The sequence below is a fragment of the Carcharhinus amblyrhynchos genome, chromosome 11, assembly GCF_965287045.1.
Source record: "Carcharhinus amblyrhynchos chromosome 11, sCarAmb.v2.hapA, whole genome shotgun sequence".
In the NCBI taxonomy this organism is placed as follows: Eukaryota; Metazoa; Chordata; class Chondrichthyes; order Carcharhiniformes; family Carcharhinidae; genus Carcharhinus; species Carcharhinus amblyrhynchos.
The window spans coordinates 20,317,979-20,338,062 of NC_137334.1; the positions used below are offsets into that span (position 1 = coordinate 20,317,979).

At 45.9% G+C, this 20,084-nt stretch overlaps 1 protein-coding gene across 5 annotated transcripts in view; it reads right to left on the bottom strand.

The window, feature by feature from the left end:
• LOC145349966 (ras-associated and pleckstrin homology domains-containing protein 1-like) overlaps positions 1-20,084 on the bottom strand; it is a 228,770-nt gene that overhangs the window by 101,092 nt on the left and 107,594 nt on the right. For all 5 annotated transcript variants that reach the window (XM_080198710.1, XM_080198708.1, XM_080198707.1 and 2 more), the window contains exon 2: positions 3,047-3,166. In XM_080198710.1, the coding sequence (XP_080054836.1) occupies positions 3,047-3,166 (120 nt within the window). The remainder of the gene's footprint in view (positions 1-3,046; positions 3,167-20,084) is intronic.

A 20,084-nucleotide genomic window follows, 5' to 3' on the forward strand; every position in this document is an offset into this window, starting at 1 on the left:
ACACACACACACACACACACACACACACTAACCCCCCCCCCCCACACACACACACACTAACACCCCCCCACACACACACACTAACCCCCCCCCACACACACACACACTAACCCCCCCCCACACACACACACACTAACCCCCCCCCACACACACACACTAACCCCCCCCACACACACACACTAACCCCACACACACACACACACACACACTAACCCCACACACACACACACACACTAACCCCACACACACACACACTCTAACCCCACACACACACACACACTAACCCCACACACACACACACTAACCCCACACACACACACACTAACCCCACACACACACACACTAACCCCACACACACACACTAACCCCACACACACACACACTAACCCCACACACACACACACTAACCCCACACACACACACTAACCCCACACACACACACTAACCCCACACACACACTAACCCCACACACACACACACACTAACACCCCCCCCCACACACACACACTAACCCCACCCCCCCACACACACACTAACCCCCCCCCACACACACACACTAACCCCCCCCCCCACACACACTAACCCCCCCCCCACACACACACTAACCCCCCCCAACACACACACTAACCCCCCCCCACACACACACACACTAACCCCCCACACACACACACTTCAACCCCACACACACACACTTCAACCCCACACACACACACACTTCAACCCCACACACACACTAACCCCACCCACACACACACTAACCCCACACACACACACACTAACCCCCCCCCCCCCACACACACACACACTAACACCCCCCCACACACACACACTAACCCTCCCCCCACACACACACACTAACCCCCCCCCCACACACACACACTAACCCCCCCCCACACACACACACTAACCCCCCCCTACACACACACACTAACCCCCCCCCACACACACACACTAACCCCCCCCCACACACACACACTAACCCCCCCCACACACACACACTAACCCCCCCCCACACACACACACTAACCCCACACACACACACACACACACACACACACACACACTAACCCCACACACACACACACACTAACCCCACACACACACACACACACACACTAACCCCACACACACACACACACACACTAACCCCACACACACACATACACACACACTAACCCCACACACACACACACACACTAACCCCACACACACACACACACTCTAACCCCCCACACACACACACTAACCCCCACACACACACACACACACTAACCCCACACACACACACACACACACTAACCCCACACACACACACACTAACCCCACACACACACACACACTAACCCCACACACACACACACTAACCCCACACACACACACTAACCCCCCACACACACACACTAACCCCACACACACACTAACCCCACACACACACACACACTAACACCCCCCCCCACACACACACACTAACCCCCCCCCCCACACACACACACTAACCCCCCCCCCACACACACACACTAACCCCCCCCCACACACACACACTAACCCCCCCCCCACACACACACTAACCCCCCCCCCACACACACACTAACCCCCCCCCACACACACACTAACCCCCCCCCACACACACACTAACCCCCCCCCACACACACACTAACCCCCCCCCACACACACACTAACCCCCCCCCACACACACACTAACCCCCCCCACACACACACTAACCCCCCCCCACACACACACTAACCCCCCCCCACACACACTAACCCCCCCCCACACACACACTAACCCTCACATAGACACACCCTAACCCCACACCCACCCCACAGTCCCCCAATAACCCCATGCACACACACAAGTAGATACTCCTACACCCACTCCAATCTCCCACCAACCCCACACACACACTCCCCAGCTGACCACAAACACACACACACACTAACCCCCCCCCACACACACACACACTAACCCCCCCCGACACACACACACACAAACCACCCCCCCCACACACACACACACACACACACACACTAACCCCCCCCACACACACACACACTAACCCCCCCCACACACACTCCTCCAACAACCCCCCCCACACACACTCCCCCAACAACCCCCCCCCACACACACTCCTCCAACAACCCCCCCCACACACACTCCTCCAACAACCCCCCCCACACACACTCCTCCAACAACCCCCCCCACACACACTCCTCCAACAACTCCCCCCCCCACACACACTCCTCCAACAACTCCCCCCCCCCACACACACTCCTCCAACAACTCTCCCTCCACACACACTCCTCCAACAACTCCCCCTCCACACACACTCCTCCAACAACCCCCCCCCACACACACTCCTCCAACCACACACGTACCCCCAATGTTGCAAGTTCAAACATGTAACATAAAAGCTTGATTATACTCTGCAGCCATTCCCCTACTGATTGTGAAGGATCATCCTTAATAAATGTGTTTTTTTAACTATAATTAGAACAATTGGCTCTTGAAAAAAGAGGTTTTTCACATCACTGGCATCCTTGGAGGTAGATTTCTGATTAATGCAACCAATGGCCAATGAAATGTACTTAATGAACAAAATTGTGAACAGGTTATTCCCTGGAATCCTGAGTTTTGCAATGTTTTTGCTCCTGGGATAAATTGCCTGCTCATCATTCCTGCTCTGAGTGCATGGTGCTGACACTAACTTGGTATGGACTATGGATCAAACTCTATAGTCTTTTACTCCTCAACATCAGGAGATTCCCAGTGCCGTTGCCCAGTGAAGCGACAGGGAAGCTCTTCAACCACGATTTTGATAAGGTAGACGGAACAGTTTGAATCCTGCATGTCTATATCTTGCCCATAATCACAGGTTTACATTAGTCACTAACACAGGTAAAGGGAAATCCTGACATGAGCCACCTGAACTGAGTACACAATCCAGTCAGAAATACTTGTACCTTTCAGCAATGAAAACCGTCAGCAGAACCACTCCCTGCAAGGGTTGGAAGCCTTCTAACCTCAAATCAGGTTACTCCTACTTACCTGAGTGAGTTTGTCGAGCTCACCCAGCCAGGCCCCAAACATCTGATCCAAGTCCTGATCCTCCTTATCACTGTCCTCCTCTGCCGCATGGTCCACATCTTCATCAGAGGTTTGATCCATCTGTGACCAAAGGAATTCGATTTACTTAAGCCATGACATTACAATGCAATTCAGTATTCAACACTCTTTATAAATCCCCTGACATTCCTCCCACCACAGAGACCCATATCCACCAGTACTGTACAGATGATAGCCCAGTCCCTATTGGATATATAGTGCTATCATGGTAACATAGAAACATAGAAAATAGGAGCAGGGACAGGCTTTTTGGCTCTTTGGGCTTGTTCTGCCCCTCTCATTATGATCATGGTTGATCATTCAACGCGATAGCTTACAGAAACAGTGGGAGATTTGTACACATCACCATTACAATTGACAGGAATTAAGTAGCTGTTACCAGCCAGTTGGCATGAAGAGGCGCTGTACCTCATTGTGAACATGGCATGCGTCAGCTATCACTGAGCAAACACACAAATGCTCACTGGTGATTTAAGAGAACAAATCTCAGGTGGAAAGAACATTCTGTCAGCAAGGGGACAAAAGGAACTCGAGCCTCAATTTTATCGTATCCACACAGGACAGTTCCACTTCTACAATTCCCCATGTGATTTCCAATGTAAAAATGCACTCACATATGTTGCAAACAGGTGGCTGTAGAGACCATTAGCTCAGCTAGGCAAGAGCTTCAAGTCTGATGACCAGCCTGGGGATGGTTCATGATTGATGAAACTATGGGAGGAACCAGAATGTGTTTTCTCTCTCATGCCTTAAGCACTCATTACACCTCAAGTTATTCCGCCACTCCCAGACAAGCCACTGCTCATCATTAATGAACACTGCAAAAACCAGATTAATAACCCTGTTCCCTCCCATCAAACTTAATTTCCTCCTGCTATCTAAAGATTATAAACTACTCTGAAGCAATTAGGAGCTCTCAGCAGAATTATACCAAACAGCACAAGTCTGCAGTCAAGATTTGAGTTTCAGTACAAGTGTGGAGAAGAAATAGTTCTGCTTAAAAAAAGACAGCTAGCAGCAACAAATTCCACATATAAATTGAAAATTAATGCCATATATTAATCACAAACAGCAGTCATTGGCAGCAGGATTATTCACTCATAATATGTAAAATAGCTGCCTTATTGCTGCTTGGTACACGAAGGGTCCAGTGTATTTTTTAGAAGCACAGTTTGGGACAGCGATAGGTCCACTCACTGTTCTGTACAGAGCTTGCTGCTCTCAGCTGGTGACACAAGCTAAGGATCACAGTCAGAATGTCACTCAGTTCAAAAGGAGGGAGGGGCAGAGGAATCAAACTGCTCCTGATCACTATTCAGTGGCTCTGGCTGGTGAATGTGCAACGTGCAAGCGGAAAGATTAGTCCCAGTTTTGAAGTTTTCCGTAACTTAATTGTCTGCCGACATTCAACATCAAGGCTTAAAAATAGAAAACGGCTTTTTGGGTGGCTATCAAAAGCTTACCAGCACTATGAACCTATAGTGTTAACACTTCTTGGAAGGAGAGTGGGGGTGAGGGGTGAAGGGGAGCAGTTTGGGCAGACAGACAAAGAAAAGAGTTGGAGGAATAGAATCATTGGAGGAGAAATGCAATGAAATTAGGTCAAGAGGGTGAGAGAACCTGCATTTATATAGCATTTCTAAACTCATTAATCACCATCTACTCTACCACTCCCTCAAGTGTATCATAGAAACCCTACAGTGCTGAAGGAGGCCATTCGGCCCATTGAGTCTGCACCGACCACAATCCCATCCAGGCCCTATGCCCATAACTCCAGGCATTTACCCTAGCTGGCCCACTTGACACTAAGGGACAATTTAGCAGGGCCAATCCACCTAATCTGCAGGACTGTTGGAGGAAACCGGAGCACTCGGAGGTAACCCACGCAGACTCGGAGAGAATGTGCAGACTCCACACAGACAGCGACCTCAGTTGGGAATCAAACCCAGATCCCTGGCATTGTGAGGCAGCTGGGTTAACCACTGTCCACCATGTCACCCTAAAGAGCAGTCAGGTTTGCTGGAAACATTGCAGTTAATTTTGCCGCAGCATGGTCCCCACAAGATCCCACTGAATCTGAGATAGTTTTCCTGAGGATGGAGATGGTTCAAGCAGGGAGCTAACCAAGACTTTCAAATTTGAGAGGGATTTTGTTCAGCAGGTTAAGGAGAAGCCATTTCCACTGGCAACAGCGTTGATAACCAGAGGACACATTTAAAATAATTGGCAAAAGAACCAGAGGAGAGATGAGGAGACATTATCTTGCCCCACACAGAACTTTGTGAGATCTGGAATGTATTATCTGAAAGAATGACAAAAGTCTAGATTCCATAGGTACTTGGGAGTAAATAAATGAAGGGGTTGCATCTATTGGTTGGCAAATGGATGACATGGTGATATAAATCAAATGAAGAGTAAAGAGAAGATGCAGAGGATCATCACAAAATAGATTAGAGCAGCACAGTGTCACAATGATTAGCACTGCTGCCTCACAGCAGGGACCAGGTTCAATTCCAGCCTTGGGTTTACCGTCTCTGTGGAGTTTGCACATTCTCCTCATGTTTGTGTGGGTTTCCTCCGGGTGCTCCGGTTTCCTCCCACAGTCCAAATATGTGCGGGTTAGGTTGGTTGGCCATGCCAAATTGCCCCTTAGTGTCAGGGGGATTAGCCAGGGTAAATGTGTGAGGTTATGGGAATGGGGCCTGGGTAGGATTGTGGTCAGTACATACTCAACGGGCCAAATGGCATCATTCTGTACAATAGGGATTCTATGAGATATTTTGTTAGAAGTAAATTTCAAGCTAGAGATTAACTAATTTGAGGAATGTAAAAGATGGATTAGATGGTTCTTGCTGAGCTAGCACAATTCGATACAACAGCTAATCATTTTTGCCAATTGTGTGCTCTAAACAGACACAGTATTGACATTATCATACATTCATAAACACAGAATTTACTGTACACACACCTGAAACAGTTTCCTTACATATAGCTGCGTTGCCTAAACTCACAAATAAGGCTATACAATGCATTAAGTCACACAGGTGCCCTGAAATACAATAAAAATTAAATTATCTGCCTCCATGCTGTCTTACAGCTCCCAGCACAACTGCTCCCCTCTGCCTTTCAAAGCATGTTGCTTTCAGATTTTATTGCTTTTAGGGCACAACTATTTGTACTATGGGCACAGACTATAGTCCGATATACCGTACTACACGGAGAATTTAATGCATTAATCAATAATAGCTGGAGCTGAACTATGGGTCAGAAGTACAGCCCCAGTGCAGAAGCGATCTAGATAAATTACTGGACTATACTGAAAACCAGACTATAAATCGAGCTGTGATACACAGCCATTTTTTTTGCTAGAAAAATTGTGTTAACCACGCACAACATTATTAAGATGAAATTGGTCAAGATATATTGAAAACTGCAGGTTCAGCCCTGTTACATGTAGGATTGCTGCAGCAGGTCTCAACATTCCAAGTTAGGCTCCGTTAAATGCTATATCTGCCACTTAAGCCAAGAAATAATCAATTGTTACTCCCTCTTGTTGCTGTGCCACACAAAGAGCAATTCTGAACTATTAAACAAGTGCAAAAGTGGCCAGACTAACTGAAAAAATGCTTGAATGATGCTTCTGGTTCGGTTAAGATCCGGTAAGAAGTCTCACAACACCAGGTTAAAGTCCAACAGGTTTATTTGGTAGTAAACGCCACTAGCTTCCGGAGTGCTGCTCCTTCGTCAGATAAGTGAGGAGTTCTGATCACAAACAGGGCATATAAAGGCACACAGTTTACAGAATACTGATTAGAATGCAAGTCTTTACAGCTAATCAAGTCTTAAAGGTGCAGACAATGTGAGTGGAGATAGCATTAAGCATAGGTTAAAGAGATGTGTATTGTCTCCAGACAGGACAGTAAGCGAGATGTTGCCCATAGGGGATGGCTTCTTTAACGTGTTTAGGGTGGAAGCTGGAGAAGTGGAGCATCGTGGTGTTATCTGTGGGCTTGTGGTACACTGAGGTCCTGAGATGACTGTCCTTAATGGTGATGCATGTGTCCAAGAATGCAGCCGATTCCAGAGAGTAGTCCATGGTGAGTCTGATGGTGGGATGGAACTTGTTGATATCATCATATAGTTGTTTCAGTGATTGTTCACCATGAGTCCAAAGGAAGAAAACTTAATTGATGTATCTAGTGTATAGAATCGGTTGAAGGTACTGTGCACTGAAGAAGTCTTGTTTGAACCTGTGCATGAAGATGTTGGCATATTGAAGTGCTGTTCTGTGTGTCTGGGTGAAGAACTGGTTGTTGAAGGTGAAGACATTGTGGTCCAGGATGAAGCGGATGCGTTGTAAAATTGCATCTGGAAACTGGCAGTTGTTGGCATTGAGTACTGAGGCAGTTGCAGCAATGCCATCGTTGTGGGAGATGCTAATGTAGAGTGCCGAGACATCTGTGATGAGGAGTGCCCCGGTTCAACTGTTTCATGTGTGCTGAGTTTCTGTAGGAAGTCAGTAGTGTCGCGACAAAAGCTGGGGCTTCTTTGTACAATGGGCTTCAGGATGCCCTCGACGTAGCCAGAGAGGTTCTCGCACAAGGTCCCATTACCCGATACGATGGAACGGCTGGGTGTGTTTGCCTCGTGTATCTTTGGGAGGCAGTAGAGATCTCCAATGCGGGGAATGTGTGGGATGAGAGCACGGAGGGTGCTCTGAAGGTCCGGATCAAAGGTCTTGATCAGAGTGTTGAGTTGATTGGTGCGCTCTTTGGTCGGATCTGTGGGTAACTGTCTATAGTGTCCCTCGTTGTTCAGTTGTCGGTACACTTCTTCCGGGAAATTACCGACCGGTGAGTCTGACCTCAGTGGTTGGTAAGCTGATGGAGAGGCTTCTGAGGGACAAGATTTACGAACATTTGGAGAGGTTTGACATGATCAGGAATAGTCAGCATGGATTTGTCAAGGGCAGGTCGTGCCTTACAAGCCTAGTTGAGTTCTTCGATAATGTGACTGAACACATTGACGAAGGAAGTGCCGTGGACGTAGTGTACATGGACTTCAGCAAGGCGTTTGATAAGGTCCCCCATGCAAGACTTCTTGAGAAGGTGAGAGGGCATGGGATCCAAGGGCCTTTGGCCTTGTGGATCCAGAACTGGCTTGCCTGCAGAAGGCAGAGAGTGGTTGTGGATGGGGCTTTTTCTGAATGGAGGTCAGTCACCAGCGGAGTGCCTCAAGGATCTGTTCTGGGACCCTTGTTGTTTGTCATTTTCATAAATGACCTGGATGAGGAAGTGGAGGGATGGGTAAGTAAGTTCGCTGATGACACGAAGGTCGGTGGTGTTGTGGATGATCTGGAAGGATGGCAAAAGTTGCAGCAGGACATAGATAGGATGCAGGACTGGGCGGAGAAGTGGCAGATGGACTTCAACGCGGATAAATGTGTAGTCGTCCATTTTGGCAGAACCAACGGGATGAACGAGTACACTATCAAGGGCAGAAGTCTGAGTAGTGTTGAGGAGCAGAAGGATCTTGGGGTCCGGGTCCACAGGACTCTTAAATCGGCCTCGCAGGTGGAGGAGGTGGTCAAGAAGGCGTATGGTGTACTGGCCTTCATTAATCGAGGGACTGAGTTTAGGAGTCGGGAGGTAATGCTGGAACTTTATAAGACCCTTGTCAGGCCTCATTTGGAGTATTGTGCGCAGTTCTGGTCGCCTCACTATAGGAAAGATGTAGAAGCTATTGAAAGGGTACAGAGGAGATTTACAAGGATGTTGCCTGGACTGGGAGGCATGCCTTATGAAGTTAGGTTGAGGGAGCTGGGACTCTTTTCCCTGGAGAGACGAAGGTTGAGAGGCGACCTGATAGAAGTTTACAAAATGTTGAGAGGAATAGATAGGGTGGACTCTCAGAGGCTATTTCCCTGGTTTGAAATGGTCGCTACGAGAGGACACAGATTTAAGGTGCGGGGAGGGAGGTTCAGAAGTGATGTTAGGGGTAAGTTTTTCACTCAGAGGGTGGTGAGTGAATGGAATCGGCTGCCGTCAGTGGTGGTGGAGGCGAACTCGCTGGGGTCTTTTAAAAGACTTCTGGATGAGTATATGGGGTTTAATGAGATTGAGGGTTATAGATAGGTCTGTAGGTTGGTAGGTGATGTGATCGGCGCAACTTGTGGGCCGAAGGGCCTGTTTGTGCTGTAGTGTTCTATGTTCTATGTTCTTGTCAGTACAACAACTGCCAGTTTCCAGATGCAATTTTTCATCTGCTTCATCCTGGACCACAATGTCTTCACCTTCAACAACCAGTTCTTCATCCAGATGCATGGAACAGCCATAGAGACTAAATTCGCACCTCAATATGCCAACATCTTCATGCACAGGCTCAAACAAGACTTCTTCACCACACAGAATCTTCAACCAATGCTATACACTAGATACATCAATGAAGTTTTCTTCCTTTGGACTTACGATGAACAATCACTGAAACAACTATATGATGTCATCAACAAGTTCCATCCCACCATCAGACTCACCATGGACTATTCTCCGGAATCGGTTGCATTCTTGGACACATGCATCTCCATTAAGGATGGTCACCTCAGCACCTCACTGTACCACAAGCCCACAGATAACCTCACGATGCTCCACCCCTCTAGCTTCTACCCTAAACACGTTAAAGAAGCCATCCCCTATGGGCAAGCCCTCCATATATACAGGATCTGTTTAGATGAGGAGGATCGCAACAGACACCTCCAGACACTGAAAGATGTCCTCATAAGAAGAGGATATGGCGCTCGACTCATCGATCAACAGTTCCAATGCGCTGCAGCGAAAAACCGCCGCATCGACCTCCTCAGAAGACAAACACAAGACATGGTAGACAGAGTGCCCTTCGTCGTCCAGGACTTCCCCGGAGTGGAGAAGCTACGACATCTTCTCCGGAGTCTTCAACATGTCATTGATGAAGATGAACATCTTGCCAAGGCCAACGCCACACCCCTACTTCTTGCCTTCAAACAACTGCACAATCTCAAACCTCACTGTCCGCAGAAAACCACCCAGCCTTCAGGAGAACAGTGACCACAACACCACACAACCCTGCCACAGCAACCTCTGTAAGACATGCCGGATCATTGACACGATGCCATCATCTCACATGAGAACACTATCCACCAGATACATGGCACATACTTTTGCAACTTGGCCAACGTTGTCTACCTGATACGCTGCAGAAAAGGATGTCCCGAGGCATGGTACATTGGAGAGACAATGCAGACGCTATGACAACAGATGAATGAATACCGCTCAACAATCACCAGGTAAGACTGTTCCCTCCCTGTTGGCCAACACTTCAGCGGTCACGGGCATTCGGCCTCTGATCTTTGGGTAAACGTTCTCCAAGGTGGCGTTCATGACATATGACAACGCAGAGTCGCTGAGCAGAAACTGATAGCCAAGTTCCGTACACATGAAGACGGCCTCAACTGGGATCTTGGGTTCATGTCATGCTACCTGTAAGCCCCATGACTTGCCTGGGCTTGCAATATCTCACTTACTGTCCTGTTTGGAGACAATACACATCTCTTTAACCTATGCTTAATGCTATCTCCACTCACATTGTCTGCATCCTTAAGGCTTGATTAGCTGACTAGCTGTAAAGACTCACATTCTAATCAGTAGCTTGTAAACTGTGTGTGCCTTTATATGCCCTGTTCGTGATCAGAACTCCCCACTCACCTGACGAAGGAGCAGTGCTCTGGAAGCTAGTGGCGTTTACTACCAAATAACTTGATAGTAAACTTGTTGGACTTTAACCTGGTGTTGTGAGACTTCTTACTTTGTTTACCCCAGTCCAACTCTGGCATCTCCACATCTAGAATAAGATCCCTCATGAGAGAAGGCCCTGTTAAGCACATACTGCCTGAGCTTACACCTGAAGTGTTACCACTTGGCAAAATGCCAGGTGACAGACATCTGGAGAACTTTTCTTCCTCAGGAGAGAAGAGCTGGTAGCGATCCACTCAACCCAAGTCATTCTTTGCAGAGCTGGAGGTGATTGTCTTTAATAAACATTTAAATGCCACCATTTCCATTTGCTGTGAGCAAACACACAGAACAGCCAAAAGCAAAGTTCCAGCCCCACCCTTGCAAGCTTGGGGTTTGCAGAGTGAACATTTCACAAAATAACTATAAATATTAACAGGACAATCTCCGCTTCATTAATAAAACTGGGCCAAAAATTCCTTTGGGCTCTACTTCATTTTTCTGGATCCCAATCAGAGCAGAATAAAACAAACTCATGGTATCATCTGCTCCAGAAGATGCTGGCTCACACACGGCTACAGTTCTACACACAGAAAACACCCTCTGGTTCACGATTGAGCAGAGATGAGTGATAGCAGGGTGTTCAATATCAGGAAGTATCAATGTCAAACCCAATCTGGTTCTTGCCCTCACACCTTTCCAGTAGCAACAACAATTGCATCATACAACATAACACAGCATCCTAAGACACTTCACAAGAGCATTACAAAACAAAGTAGGAGTTAGAGCTACATACGCAGAAGACCAAAAGCATGGTCAAAGAGTTGTAAGGAGTGTCTTAAAAGGGGAAAGAGATAGAAAGATAGACAGAAGTGTAGGGAGGGAATTCGAGACCTTGGAGCCTGGACAACTAAAGGCATGGCCAGCAACAAGCAATTAAAACTGGGGATACACAAGTGGCCAGAATTAGATGAGCATAGCCATCGTGGAGGATTACGTGCACATAGAGGAACAGGAGTAGGCCACTCAGCCCCTCAAGCTTGCTCTGCCATTCAATAAGATCATGACTGACCTAATTTTAACCTCAAATTCCTGCCTACCCCTGATAACCTTTCACTACACTGCATATCAAAAATCCATCATGCTCTGCGTAAAAATATTCAAAGATTCTTCCTCAACCACCTTTTAAGGAAGAGAATTCTCACAATCCTCAGAAAATTTTTTCCTCATCTGCCTTAAATGGATGGCCCTACAGTGGCTCGTAGTTCGAGATTCTTTCCCAAGAGGAAACATTCTTTCCACATCCACCCCATCAAGTCTCCTCAGGATCTTTCAAGGAGGGACTGGAAGATGATGCAGGGATAGGAAGAGGTGAGATGGAAAAGTTTGAAAAGGATGAGCACATAAAAGCTAACAGCTTGCTGGACCCACAGCCAATGTAGGTCAGAAAGCACAGGGTGGAGGAACAGAACCTGGTGCAAGTTACAGAGAGTAGAATGTGGAGGCCAACACTGGACTGCTCGAACTCAGAGGCAACAAAAGGCATGAGTGAATGGAGCAGGCAACTGAATCATAGAATACCTACATTGCAGGCCCATCGAGCCTGCACCGACGACAATCCCACCCAAGCCCTATCCCTGTAACCCTATGTACTTATCCTGCTAATCCCCCTGACACTAAGGGGCAATTTAGCATGGCCAATCCACCTAACTGCACATCTTTGGAGTACGGGAGGAAACCAAAGCTTCCCTGAGAAATCCCACATAGACACGGGGAGAATATGCAAACTCCGCACAGTGACCCAAGGCTGAAATTGAACCTGGGTCCTTGGCACTGAGAGGCAGCAATGCTAACCACTGTGTCCCCCTGCAATCAGGGGAAGGAACTTGAGCTGATTCATCTCTTTTAGCCAGGAAGACTGAAACCTCCACCCCAGCACAGATCAACCGTGTGATCCTGGTGCCCTCTGTGTGGTGCTGTTAAACACTGTCTTTATGGGAGCAATTGGGAACAGCTTAGTGGTGAAAAACTGAGCGGCATGTACAAGTTGGGCCAAAGGACCTGTTTCCATGCTGTAAACCTCTATGACTTTCCTAACCATCCGAGCAGCAACCATGATTCCTTGTGTCCCAAAAAATGCTTCCAATAATAAGCAGCTGAAACATGAGGCATCAACCAACTCAACAGCTGAAACTCATTAAATTGATGTTCCTCCCCCAAAACATTGAAGTCATTTTGGCAAATGGTAATTCGACTTGGAAGCAAATATTCCTGATTTGATTCTGTCACTGTACCAGGCTCCAAAATCACCCTCCATTCTGATCTCTAACCTCTGCGCAGCCCTTTTAAGCCAATGCTGTGGCTAGGGACAAATCTGTCCTTCACTTCAGCAAATGTGGCTGCCACAGTTGGTGTGTCTTCAGTATACACAAGCGGTGAGACTTTCCATCTGACATCTCAAATCCAAGACAGGAAGTCACCAAGGCAGCTGTGTGAGCTGCCTCAATAGCAGCCTGCCTTCAGTGGAAGGTCTGATCCAAGCCAAGAAAAATAGCAGTGAACGGATAGTGCTCTGTAACTACTTTAACAATGCTGCACTTAAAGACATTAATCAACAAGGCTGAATTTTCAGCTAACTCTATTCAAAAAAAAGGATGCAGTTTGACAGCTGCAGAGAGGATTAAATAATGAGGCCAAGGGGTATCGGCACCAAAACACCTGCTACTTGTGCTTCAGGTGTGCTAACAAAGGCCTGCAAAGCCGACCAATTCTGAATTCCCGCACATCATCAAATTCCTTCAGCTTTCCACTGATAATTGTGCCATTCAGGTGTAGGTCCCAACCCCTGGCTGTCTCTCCCTAAAGCTCAATGCCTTGCTATCTCACTCTCCTTCTTATTAAAACCATTTGATCATCTATCTGAATAACTCTTTCTTTAAATTGGTGCCTGTTTTACATTTGGCTGATTTAAACTGCTGTTGTAGGTTCATGAGTTGAACCTAGAGTAGCAAAGGATGATTCTTTCCATGGAATTATCTCCTAGCATCAACTCGTGCCTGAGAGAGAAGGATTGGGGGCAGGGATTTGTGACCAATTCACTTCTAAATAACCAAGGCGCACAGACAGAATGTGGCCAGTAGCAGCAGGACAGGTAGGTGTGGGACAGCCCCGAGCTCATCAGTTCAGATGAGTTTAAAACAGACCACATTGCACTAGGATTCTGTTTACATTAGCAGTTTGTTTTTGGAGTCTAACAAAATCCTTCACAAATCATTTTGCAAACTAAACCACTTGACAAGCGATACGACTCAACAGCAAATTTCAAGCAACAGCTACAAGAAAACCCTCAGAGCCACTGTCACAACTGTCTCTTTCCAGCACTAATCCCTGCCCCCAACCCTTCTCTCTCAGGCACAGGTAGGTGCTAGGGGATAATTCCATGGGAAGAATCATCCTCTGCAACTCAAAATTCAATTCATGAACCCGCAACAGCAGTTTAAATTAGCCAAATATAAACAAGGCACCAATTTAAAGAAAGAGTTATTAGTACACGTGGCCAAATGGTTTTAAAAAGGAGGAACTTAAGGAGGAGAGTGAGATAGCAAGGCATTGAGCTTTAAGGAGAGACAGCCAAAGGTTGGGACCTACACCCTGATGGCACAGCTATCAGCGGAAAGCTGAAGGAATTTGATGATGTGTGAGAATCCAGAATTGTAATGGGGCTGGAGACATTTACACAGAGAGGGAAGGATGAGGCTCAAAAAGATTAGAGGGTGAGAATTTTTAACTCGTGGTGTTGGAGGGAAAAATGGGAGTTGGCGAGATTAGGACGTGGGAACCAGCGTTCATTAGCTCGCATTCAAGGAGGATTTCAGGAGCAGATGGGAGGTATTTAGTTAAATGCCAAGGTTCTGACTGGAACTTGTGTCAGTGTTTCAATCAGTCTCCTCAGTGTTTTAATTGGAGGAAATCCCTGTTCATTCAGTACTGGGTGCCATACGTCAGAAGTTCTGATAAAAGGTCATAGATCTGAAATGATAATTCTGGCTTCCTCCACAGATGCTGCTAGATCTGCTGAGTATTTCCAACATTTTCTGTTTTTCTGATCATCTCCTAACTGCCCTTTGAATTGGCCTAGCAAACCTTCAAGTTGAGTCAACTCCCACAGCTTCAGTAGTCCAAGGTGACTCACCACCATCTTCCCAGGACAACTGGGAATGGACCAATAAATGCCACTAAACGTTGACAATGGATAAACAAAAACACATTCTGGGCAGCACTGCTTATTTTTTGAATCTATAGCAAATAGTCTCAAACACGGGAAGAAGAGATAAACAGCAATTGGCATGGACCACTGTATGATTAATAAAGACAGATAAAAATATGATTAGGCCCAGAGCACTACAGGAACAAGGGGTTCCAACATCAAGATTATTTTACAACTAGTGCGCTCTGAAAAGAACTGTAACCCCAACTTAAATAAACTCCACACTGAGAATGCACAGCAGGTGAGAGGAGCATCCAGATTCATGTTTCAGATGGGACCCTTGATCAAACAATAAAGGGTCCCACGCAGCACAATATCCCTCCTCTTTCAGGTGCTATGCACTTTCCAGCAAACTCTGCATATCAGGTCTCCTGGACTGACCTTTTTCCCTTTATCCTTGCGGAAACTGCGGTTAGTTCCCACAGGTGTGCAACAGCTAATCCACTAATGTAAACCATTTTAATCAGACAGCAGAAGGAGCAAATTTAAACTCAATGCAACATATCCTTTGGGTAAGAAATTTTAAAAGAAACCAGTGCAGAGAGTGATGCAATAGTCTGGGTCTTTCTATTGTTCAAATTCATCACACCCAAATTACCTCCAACTTCAAAAGGGACACACTTGTCAATTCCATGAATTCACACCAATTCCTTTAGATTCAGCCATCAACATTGAAGCAAACTGGACGATACTTTGACAGTGTTTCTCTCCTGGATAAAAGCATGTGCCATTAGACCCAATTCCCCAGGGCACATATAGCAGCCAATTTGCAGAGAAAATGCATCATGTCCTTCAAGCACGCTTCATGACATGTGAAATCTGCAGGTGTTAAGCAAAAAATTAATTCTCGCAGAAGTATAATGGACAGCTTATATTAACCTGTAGACCTCTGCCTGCTGGGTCGCCACTCTAGAACTCTGATCCTCATTACTGAAAAGGCATCAAATTACTACAGATAATGAACCGGAGGGTACCTGAAGGCAGATGTGACCACAGATTTCTATTAGATTTTATTTTAAATTCTACCACGTTATATGTATTCCCAACAATTATTTTGTTCACATTAAGCCAAGTGGAGCAGGCTGGGTCTGTAATGTAATTTACAGTGCTTTATGTTATAGGCCACAGCATATCATTCAGGTCAGATAGCATCAATACCACTTGCACTATAAAAGATAGTCCATTTATATATAAATCATGCACCATCTGGAAGTGTGTTCCACAACCCCTCCCCCGACATCTTCCACATACATTTTTGGTCTTGAATTTAAATAAAAGCTAAAGGAGGTGCGTTTAGGAATGACTTTTGTAATCCAGAGAGAATTATTTTAATTGGAATATTGAAATGAAAGCAGGCACCTTTAATAGACTCCCTATCTTGAATATTTATAACCAATGTAGCATGAAAACACAGACAGCCATCCCAAGCTTAAGAGGCAGTGGCGCTGTGGTATTGTCACTGGACGAGTAATCCAAAAACCCAGAGCCAGATCTGGGGACCCAGGTTCAAATCCTACCACAGTACTTGGTGAAATTTGAATTCAACAAAAAAAATGGAATTATTTAGGAATGGGCAATAAATGCTGGCCCAGCCAATGATGCTCACATCCCGTGAAATGCTTTTTAAAAATGACTCCTCCATGATCTCTGTCAGTGTGGGGTTGAAGCTCAACAATTGAGCTAATTATCAGGGAAAGGGAGTGGGTTGGGGGCACACAGAAAGAAAATGCATCAGGGGCTCCGACTCCTGCTATCCTTGTCTCTTTACAAGGACATCAGGTGAAAGCAGGAAAGTGCTCATCTGTGAAGAATGCCACAGTCAAACAGTGGTCACTTCAGCTAGGGACTGGACATGAGCGAGGGAAAAAGTACAGTGTCAGTCAATCACTGCAGCATGAGGTGAGGTGGGGCAGGGCTGGGGGGTCAGTTCAGTCGGTTGGCAAAAAGTAGTGAGTAATACAGCTGCAGTTCACATAAAAGTGTTCAAAGGAGATCATAAACCTCTCTAATCTCCTGCAGGTTGTCCAATTCTTACAGATAAAGGGGTGAGTAATTATTCATAGGGGCATTCAGGGATAGCTCTCGATGTCGCATATGGTCAGTCCATGGACATTAAGTTACTGCCGAAAGAACTGTGCAACTTCAATGCTTCAAACGGAGTAATAGGTGCTGTAGAACTGTATTGTCGTATAATTCACACAAGGGAACAAGTCACACAGTTGTGATGAAATACTGTGCGAAACTTGCATTACCACACAGCAGTAGCGTGTGTGCAGGTCAGCTAGGAACTGCCGACAGACCAATCAACACATTCCACAAAGGCCGCCCTGTTACTCGTATCTTCAGTGGGCTGAAAAATCTCATCACAATATTTGAAACATGGACTTGGATCTGACAATGGTGTGTGAATTGCTGCCACTGAGGGACTCCAAAACTCTGTCAATTTTAAAAAGTGACAATTCCTAGCACTTCTAAAACCAGCCTGCTCTGAAGACTGAGGAAGATCTGAAAACAACACTATAGGCCGAATGATCAAACACTGTGGCTACTCAGCATCAGAGGAGCCTGGCAAGAAGTTTAAAAACCAAGAATCTGCCCGAATCAATGAAATGTGTGGTAATCGGCTGGATTCTAAATTGTTTTGTGGCAGTCTCCGGAAGCCCATTTCAAATACCCTTTAACTTTGCTGCACAATTGTTGGCCTCCTTCTGTTCTCTTTCTTCTCTCCTCAATTATTCACCTTTTTTTGCACAGCCTTGGATATTTAAGAAAAATGAAATTTCAAGCCCTGCACATATTATAAAAGCAGTTGACCTGGATTGAGTTACAAGCTGCAGCACAATCTCTGGTTTGATTTACATAAACTGACGGCAGCTTCAATCTCCCAGCTAATGACATCATCCATGCCCGCCTGCAGCTTTGAATTCCATTCCTGATCAACTCTTAGGCTATATAGTTCATGATTTATATCAGACATTTGCGAGACACAAATTCAACCTACACCGGAGCATTTATGAAATGAAGAGTCTGCCTCCTTCCTCTGTCCTTGCAAACCCATTCCAAAGGGGCCAGCTCTGCTACGTGCTCCACATTCAGTTCTCAGCCAAAGAATCCAAGACAGGAAATTAGAGAGCAGGTTTGGTCAAAGCTTCAGCTTACATCTGAGGCTCTTTTACTGACATCCAACTTTCCTCTTTACATTCACAAAGTTTCACAGAATGGAAAAAAGCTGCAGAAGTCTCCAGAGCTGAACAAAACTTGCTTTCAACTCAACCCAAAATGTCATCACTGCAGTCTTGTGATGCCGCAATTTGTTCATCAATCCATTAACTCTATAGTAACTTGGTCGAATAATTGAGTTAACACTCACAAACAGGGTTGCACACTTTTTCCCCACAATCTAATGCTGATGAGCAGTTACGTTGAAGCAGCAGCTCAGCTAGACCTGTTCATACACCTCCCTGGGCGGCATGGTGGCACAGTGGTTAGCACTACTGCCTCATAGAGCCAGGGATCCGAGTTTGATTCCCAGCTTGGGTCACTGTCTGTGTGGAGTTTGTACATCCTCCCTGTATCTGCGTAGGTTTCCTCTGGGTGCTCCAGTTCCCTCCCACAAGCTGAAAGATGTGCTGGTTAGGGTGCATTGGCCATGCTAAATTCTCCCTCAGCGTTCCCAAACAGGCGTAAGAGTGTGGCGACTAGGGGATTTTCACAGTAACTTCATTACAAGGCTACTTGTGACACTAATAAATAAACTTAAAAACTTAAACATTCACTCGGTCCATTCATCCTCCTTCTCCCACCCACCGATACGAAACTAAATTTGGAATGCTAGATTGAAAGAGAATTGAAGCATTACAGTGAATTGAACTGGCCATCACTTGACACGTTGCTGAAATGGTGGAACAGGTGCACAGTGCAGCTCTTACTGTAAACACAAAGCATGTAGGGTCTAACCTTAAATGGGACCCATCTAACAAAATTATTCAGTTAACATAATGCATGTTGATGGAAAAACTTGGGATTTCAATTACCTCAAAAATGCATGTGTCATGCAGGTGTTCAGGACAGCCATTTGCTGGTGTTGAAAAGTTAAACAATTTACTAACTCATGACAACATTTCATCAAAACTATTCCAGTTTTAGGAAGTGATTCTACCGTTCCTGACCTGTGCAACATGGTTTGACTTCAAGAGTTACGTAAACACCAAGGCAGAATGGTGTTGGGAGTTTGATTTGATTATGCTATGCGCATATTCAGTCATCTAACTCAGTTGGTGAGACAACTGTTGAAGTAAGTTTCAACACCCACTTTTCTCAGGAGACCACTTCAGTGCAGGCCTGTTGAAAAGGCCCCTTCTTTAAGAGATGTTAAACAAGGATTGTCTCTGCCTGTGAGTGGATTGATAAGGGCTTCAAGATACATCAATGGCAAACAGTGTTTCTGATCCTAGAAAGCATAGCAATATGTTTGAGTGATAAGGATAGGCTGGATAGACTGAGACTTTTTTCCTCTTGAGCATAAAAGGCTGATGGGTGATCTTACAGAAGTCTATATAATAATGAGGGGCACAGATCAGTTAGATAGTCAATATCTTTTCCCAAAGAAGGGAGTCGAAAACTAGGTTTAAGGTGAGAGCGGGGAGATATACAAGTGTCCAGAGGGGCAATTTTTTCACACAGAGGATGGTGAGTGCCTGGAACAAGCTGCCAGAGATAGTAGTAGAGGCGGATACAATTTTGTCCTTCAAAAAGAGTTTAGACAGTTACATGGATGGGTATAGAGGGATACGAGCTAAAAAATCATCTTAAAATTATCCAAATCAAAAAAAAACTTTGCAAACTCCCCTAATTGCTTATGATTGTAGAGTTCCAATTTGGCCCATCTCTTTCCGATGGAATCAGAGTCAGCAGGCAGTTAAAAACAAAG